At 38.5% G+C, this 7,500-nt stretch overlaps 1 protein-coding gene across 2 annotated transcripts in view; it reads left to right on the forward strand.

The window, feature by feature from the left end:
• Positions 1-7,500, forward strand: part of LOC144977433 (protocadherin-1-like) — a 150,785-nt gene that overhangs the window by 128,632 nt on the left and 14,653 nt on the right. Inside the window, exons 6-7 of one of the 2 annotated variants that reach the window (XM_078922646.1) lie at positions 3,614-3,787; positions 6,258-6,390. In XM_078922646.1, coding sequence (XP_078778772.1) covers positions 3,614-3,787; positions 6,258-6,390 — 307 coding nt within the window. The remainder of the gene's footprint in view (positions 1-3,613; positions 3,788-6,257; positions 6,391-7,500) is intronic. The other variant, XM_078922647.1, reaches the window with a different exon arrangement.

Below are 7,500 nucleotides of genomic sequence, written 5' to 3' on the forward strand. Positions count from 1 at the left end.
ACCATGCCTCAGGCAAATCGGAGATTTTCTTAGGAATTAAATCTTCCTTTTGTCCCAAAAATAGCGCAGTTGTGTGAGATAAATCAGTGTTTTATGAAATCCATTGGTTGTATATGTGACCCTTCGTCTCAAAACGGTACTATGTCGGAACGAACCAGATGCTTAAAAGCCGAAGTAAATGTTAAACTGGTCAAAAATATAAATTGTTGGCATTAGCACCTTAAAATATGGTTGCCGTTCTCCTCAATAAATCTTATAAACTCAACACGTCTGATATTTCTGGCTATAAATTCAATTTTCTACATCTTAACCAACCCGACGTAAGACCGTTTTGAGGCGAAGGGCCACATATTACAATCTCTATATGGGTATCGCTGGGTTGTCATTACACCCTGGTTTACTTTGAAAACTCATCTAAAATATATTTTTATCTTATCTTAACTCGAGTGGTTAAGGCATTGCACTGTGATCCAGATGACCCGGGATCGAGCCCCGCTTCAGGCACTTTCGTTTTTTTTTTCTTGAGCAAGATTATTAACCCCCAATTTGCTCACTTGGACAACATGGGTGATTCCTGTTGACATCAGACATCTTGTTTGATGAGTTATCTATATTCCTTCGTGGAATGCCTAGGCGACGATATCTTATGATATCATGACGTAAGAGGCATAATTTTTTAAAAAAAACTCTCTCATTACCAGCCATTTTTAGAAATTCCCCCGAATATCCACACCAATCCAACACTAAAATATACTGTTCTAACTCAAACAAAACAGTAACAAGTACATTCTATAAAGAATATTGTTTCAGCAAAAATGAGCTGAGCAATACAGGGTTTAGTATTTATAGCTGTAATCAAAGCATTTCTTTACATTTTGTGATGTAACAAGAGGAATCAGAATGAGAAAATTGTCGGGTTGCATCGTAACGAATGTGACGATTTTTCCTATGGTTGGTAAAGGAGAAGGTTAAAGGTTAACAAGGGCAATATAAAAGTGACATGGAGATAACGATAAAGGGAGTAAATCAGACACTATACTTTTAACTTTTGAAAACTCAGACACTATACTTTTAACTTTTGAAAACTCAGACACTATACTTTTAACTTTTGAAAACTCAGACACTATACTTTTAACTTTTGCAAACGCAGACACTATACTTTTAACTTTTGAAAACTAAGACACTATACTTTTAACTTTTGAAAACTCAGACACTATACTTTTAACTTTTGAAAACTCAGACACTATACTTTTAACTTTTAAAAGATTTACTCCCTTTATCTTTATCTCCATTTTATTGACTCATTTAGGCACCTCTATTTATTAGTTTTATAAAAGTGACACATTGTTGGGGAGCAGGCACTGGTGTAAGATAAAGATAATGATCTTTAAAAATGTGCCAGACAAAGCGAGAGAGAAAAATGAAAGGATAAAAAAAAAAATTTTAAAAGACACACCAAAAATTCACCCAGTTCCGATTGGAGAATGATGATTATTTTGGATGGTTTATTTATTTTTTCTTGTATTTTCTCTAGCACTGTTTTCGACACACATGTTTCAAATTTTTAGGAAAATATCATATCCTTTGGATAGTGCGGCTATGTGGTCTAGTGGTATAAGACACTCGCTTTCGGATCGGAAGATCCTGGGTTCGAGCCTCGCTCGGTGCATAGTTGAGTCCTTGGAAAAGACTCTTTACTCACATTTTCTCACCATACTCAGATGTAAAATTAGTACCTGGCCGTTTACAGCGTTGTCTCTTTCCGAAAAAAATGTAACATCGCCTAACAGGCGTCATGTCCAGTCCTAAATGTTAGATATTGCTGTTGGCCAGGGACCGACCCCTTGTAAAGCGCTTTGGGTACATTTAAATTTAGTGGATATTGCGCTATATAAAAGCTCAACAGTTTTTGGATGCCATCCATATCTGTAGACTGTTTAAAGTGAATTATGTCTTTCAGTCAAAAATAGAAAAGCTCAAGTTACTGGCTGTTGCTTTGCTGACGACGTGCACTTATTTGTAGGTCTGTTAATCCAATTCTTTATGGCCTCATTGTTGTAATGGAAATCTCAAAAATATGACTCAAAATATTGTCCATTACAACAATGTTAAACTAGGCCCATAAGTGGGTTCGGATGTCAGAGCTGTATATATGTACACGTCGTTTGCTGCGATTAGAAAATACATAATTCAAGAATTCTATATGAGAACATGTTTATAACGGTTGTCATGGAAACTCATAGAAGAGAAGAAATGAATCAATTACAAAACAATAAACACTGGAATGGGGTGGGGGGATATAAAAGAATCGTGAAAGCAAGATTTAATTCATATTTTACAGAGCACAACCCCAACCTCTCCCGTCACCCTCCCCTCCCCCCCCCATAACCCCCCCCCCCCCTAAAAAAAACAAAACAAAAAACAAACAAACAAAAAAACTAACAAAAATAACAAAACAAACAAAACTTAACTAATCAAAAAAGAAAAAAAAAAGAAATAATGCACACTCACAAAAACTCACGCACAAATTCTCTCTCTCTCTCTCTCTCTCTCTCTCTCTCTCTCTCTCTCTCACACACACACACACACACACACACACACACACATGGAAATCTGTTACCAGCGCCGATGAGATAACAAGAAAGGACCTTCGTCAAAACAAGACTCCCCAGTGCTTCAAACGGGTGCAGTGTTGACATAAAACGTTTTTGTTTAGAAATGAAAACACTCTGAAAAAAATTCAATCTATTAACAAAGATAATAAAAGCAAACAGAACATTTCGAGTAGAAAAACAAGTGTGTGGGGGGTGGGGGGGGGGAGGGAGCATCACCTTGTCTTCCAACGATTTGTAATAAATCGTTAAAAATGTGTATTGCGGCTATGTGGTCTTGTGGTATGACACTTGCAATCGGATCGGAATGCCCTTGGTTCGAGCCTCGCTTGGCGTATAATTGAGTGAGTCCTTGGAAAATTATGGCTCTTTACTCTCATTCTCTCACCGTACTCAGGTATAAAATGAGTAGCTGGCCGTTAACAGAGTTGTTTCTGTCGAAGAAAAATTGTAAACTCGCCTAACAGGCGCGATATCTCGCTGAAGTCCCAGGTTTGAAAGTTTTTGCAAAGAAAAGGGTTATTTAAATCAATCGATATTTGAAGGACGAGCTTTCTGGCCAAATTTTTGAATAAGGTTTTTTCCAGCGTACGGCAGTACTGCCTTGTGCCTTTATTTGGTTACTTTGTGTGGCGTTGTGGTCGAGTGGTGTAACATTCGCCTTGGTACCTACAGGTCATTGGTTCCAATCCCGCTCTAAGTATAGTGTAAAGCTGAGTCCTTGGAAAAAAAAATCCCTTTTTACTTGCATTTTTCACCACACTCAGAATTAAAATAAGTACCAGGCTGGTAACAACATCGCGTCCGACGAAAAAGAAAAGTTGTCATTAATATTTCTTTGCATGCGTCATGTCTCGCCCATCATTTTAAATGTTGTTGCCAACTTGGGACCTTTTGTCAAACGCTTTGAGCACGTTTCTCAAAAAAAAAAAAAAGCATAGGTTTTAAGTTTTTGTTTAAGTTTTTTTTTTTTTTTTTTTTTTTTTTTTGTGTTCTTTCAGATGTCACCTAATGGGACGCTCTCACGTGATGGAGCCGATTCCAATCGAACAAGCGTCATGAGTGACGTCGACGCCGGAAGTGACGTCACCGGCAACAATAAGGCAGGGCGATTGGCTACTTTTCAAGTTAAGGCCACGCCCATTCACGGGTCAAACACTTCGAGCTTGGATAAGGTAAGACATTTATTTTACTGTGAAATTAATTCATGAAAAAAGGTGAGCTTTTATATAGCGCAATATCCATTAAACGTGCTCAAAGCGCTTTACAAGGGGTCCCTGTCCAACACCAACATTTAACATGTAGGACTGAACATGACGTCTGTTAAGCGATATTACAATTTTTCCGGACAGAGATAATGCTGTTAACGGCCAGGTACTCATTTTACACCTGAGTACGGTAAGAGAATGTTAGTAAAGAGCCTTCTCCAAGGACTCAACTATGCGCTGAGCGAGGCTCGAGCCCAGGACCTTCCGATCCGAAAGCGAGTGTCATACTACTAGACCACATAGCCACACAAATAAGGGTTAGCAATGATTTGGGCTAATCACTCATCAAGCTGAGGGGATCCCATAGCTCAGTTGGTAGAGCACTCGATTCAGATGCAAACGGATCAAGATAGTTCCTGGGTGCAGTCGGGAATTTTTCTGATTCTCTGTCCATCCAGCAGTGATTGGGTCGCTTGTTCTGTCAGAGGAACACGGGCAGCAGCTTCTAATGTTGCTCCCACTACTATGTTATGACGATCGATTACTCACTCACTTATTTGTTCCCATTGCCAGATGGTCGTAGAACAGGGGTAGGAGGCGGGGGGGGGGGGGGGGGGGGGTCTGCAGGATTCATGCAGCCTTCAAAATCTGGTGCCACTCATCTCAGCTGTGTTGGCCTTCTTCTGTTATCATCTAGTATGACATCAAACCTGTTCACTCCTTTATGTTCTCCTGCCATGGCTACTTTGTCTTCGTCTCCCCAGTTTGTCTTTGAGCTATGTGGTCTAGTGGTATGACACTCGCTTTCGGATCGGAAGGTCCTGGGTTCGAACCTCGCGCTCGGCGCATAGTTGAGTCATCGGAAAAGACTATTTACTCACATTCACCGTATTCAGGTGCAAAATAAGTACCTGGCCGTTAACAGCGTTGTCTTTGTCCGAAAAATTGTAATATCGCCTAAGAGGCGTCATGTTCCGTCCAACATGATGAATGTTGCTGTTGACCAGGGACCCACTGTAAAGCGCTTTGAGCACATTTAGTGGATATTGCTTTATATAAAGCTCTTTATTTAGACAGCTACTACTACTACTACTACTACTACTACTACTACTACTACTACTACTACTACTACTACTACTACTACTACTACTGCTGCTACTACTACTACTACTACTACTACTACTACTACTACTACTACTACTACTACTACTACTTACTACTACTCCTGCTACTACTACTACTACTACTACTACTACTAACTACTACTACTACTACTACTACTACTACTACTACTACTACTACTAACTACTACTACTACTACTACTACTACTACTACTACTAACTACTACTACTACTACTACTAACTACTACTACTACTACTACTACTACTACTACTACTACTACTACTACTACTACTCTACTACTACTACTCTACTACATACTACTACTACTACTACTACTACTACTACTACTACTACTACTACTACTACTACTACTACTACTACTACTACTACTACTACTACTACTACTACTACACTACTACTACTACACTACTACTACTACTACACTACTACTACTACTACTACTACTACTACTACTACTACTACTACTACTACTACTACTACTACTACTACTACTACCTACTACTACACTACTACTACTACTACTACTACCACTACTACTACTACTACTACTACTACTACTACTACTACCTTTCAGTTAGATTATACTGGAGTGTTAACTCATTTTATGCCATATATTTATACCTTTTCGCCACGACATCATTAGTTACCGTCGCCTATGCATTCCACGAAGGAATATAGATAATTCATCAAACAAGATGTTTGATGTCAACAGGAATCACCCATGTTGTCCAAACTGTCCAAATTGGGGGTTAATAATCTTGCTCAAGGAAAAAAAAAACGAAAGTGCATGAAGCGGGGCTCGAATCCGGTACCTTCCGAGTCACAATGCAATGCTTTAATCACTCGGCCACTTCGCCCCGCACACCCCCCCCCCTCCTATCTTATGCGATTTTTTTCAAAATGAGCTTTTATATAGCGCAATATCCACTAAACGTACTCAAAGTGTTTTACAAGGGGTCCCTGGCCAACAGCAACATTTAACATGTAGGACGTGACATGACGCCTGTTAGGCGAAATTACATTTTTTTCAGACACAGACAACGCTGTTTATGGCCAAGTACTCATTTTACACCAGAGTACGGTGAGAGAATTTGAATAAAAGCCTTCTCCAAGGACTCAACTATGTGCCGAGCGAAACTCGAACCCAGGACCTTCCGATCCGAAAGCGAGTCTCAAACACCACTATTCCACATAGCCGCACAATAAAGATTTGAAAAGCTCAAAAATTTAAGTTTCACTTTCATCTTACGATTCTTATCTATTTTCTTCTTCTAATAAATTCTCCCTAACAGAGCGGGGGTGGAGGGATTGGAAGTGTGGCCAAGATACCAGAGGAAGTACTCAGCAGTTGCTCACGTGACCTAGGTGGTACCGACAGTGGCCGGGGTACCAGCGAGGACGGAAGTCAAGGTACGTCTTTTACAGGTAAATATGTCAAGTTATCGCAGAGCTACCAACTTGAAATTTAAAAAAAAAGATTCGTAGTTTCCAAGGGAAAAAAAAAAAGAAAAATTCACTTTAACCCTCTCCTTACCAACCGTAGGAAAATCGTCACATTCGTTACGATGCAGCCAACATTTTATTTTATTCTTCTGATTTCATTTTGTGATAGTTATAGCTATAAAATCTGGACACTGTTGCAGAGGTAATTTTTCTGATCAAAATATAGAAAATACTCGTTACAATTCTGTTTGAAAAATCTATTTTTTGTATTGGGTTAGTATGAAGTTTCGGGTAAAATTCTGAAAATAGCTGGTATGGAGATAGTTCGATGGCTTTACAGATAAACAATTTGCCCTCTCCATGGTCCAAATATGTCCCAAAGACCTGAGTATAGGTTCTAAGGAGCTAAACTTTCCTTTTCAACAAGATTTATTGAGTCAAAGAGGCCTATGCAGCTCTGTAGCTGGAGTCAAAAATTCGTATTTCTATGAATTTTCCGTAGTACAAGGCAGGTCTGCTACCGTTTTACAGTACATGTTTGAAGTGTGAGAACCTTTGTTTGCTTTTTGTTTACCATTTTTATTTATTTATTTATTTATTTTTATTTTTTTGTAAAACATTTTTCTTTTTAAAAAAAACTGCAATGTCTTGTTGTGCCTTAGCACTGTTTAGAAATAAATTGTTTATCTTTCGTATATATTTATATACCTCTTTTTTTTGTCTCTTAAAATCAATTTTTGCTTTATTTTCTTCTAAACCATTATATAGATGCATGTAATTGTTGTAGCTTTTGGCTAAGAACTTATTGTTTAGTTCTTGCCTCAGGGGCTTGTTTATGTTTACGACTGTTGTGACAATATATATAAATATATGGCTAATATAATATTATACATTGTATGCATCTCATGAAAAGGGGAAATAATGGCCTCGCTCATGTCCTAGAAAGCAACAACAATTACAATGTAAGACGAGACATGAAGCCTTTTATGCGATACTATATTTTGGTCCAACGGAGTCCACGCTGTAAGCGGCCAGGTAATCATTTTGCACCTGGATAATGTGAAGAATGTGAGTAAAGAGCCTTTTACAAAG

This window comes from Berghia stephanieae, chromosome 7, assembly GCF_034508935.2.
Source record: "Berghia stephanieae isolate SIO BIC M18660-M18661 chromosome 7, UCSD_Bste_1.3, whole genome shotgun sequence".
Taxonomy (NCBI): Eukaryota; Metazoa; Mollusca; class Gastropoda; order Nudibranchia; family Aeolidiidae; genus Berghia; species Berghia stephanieae.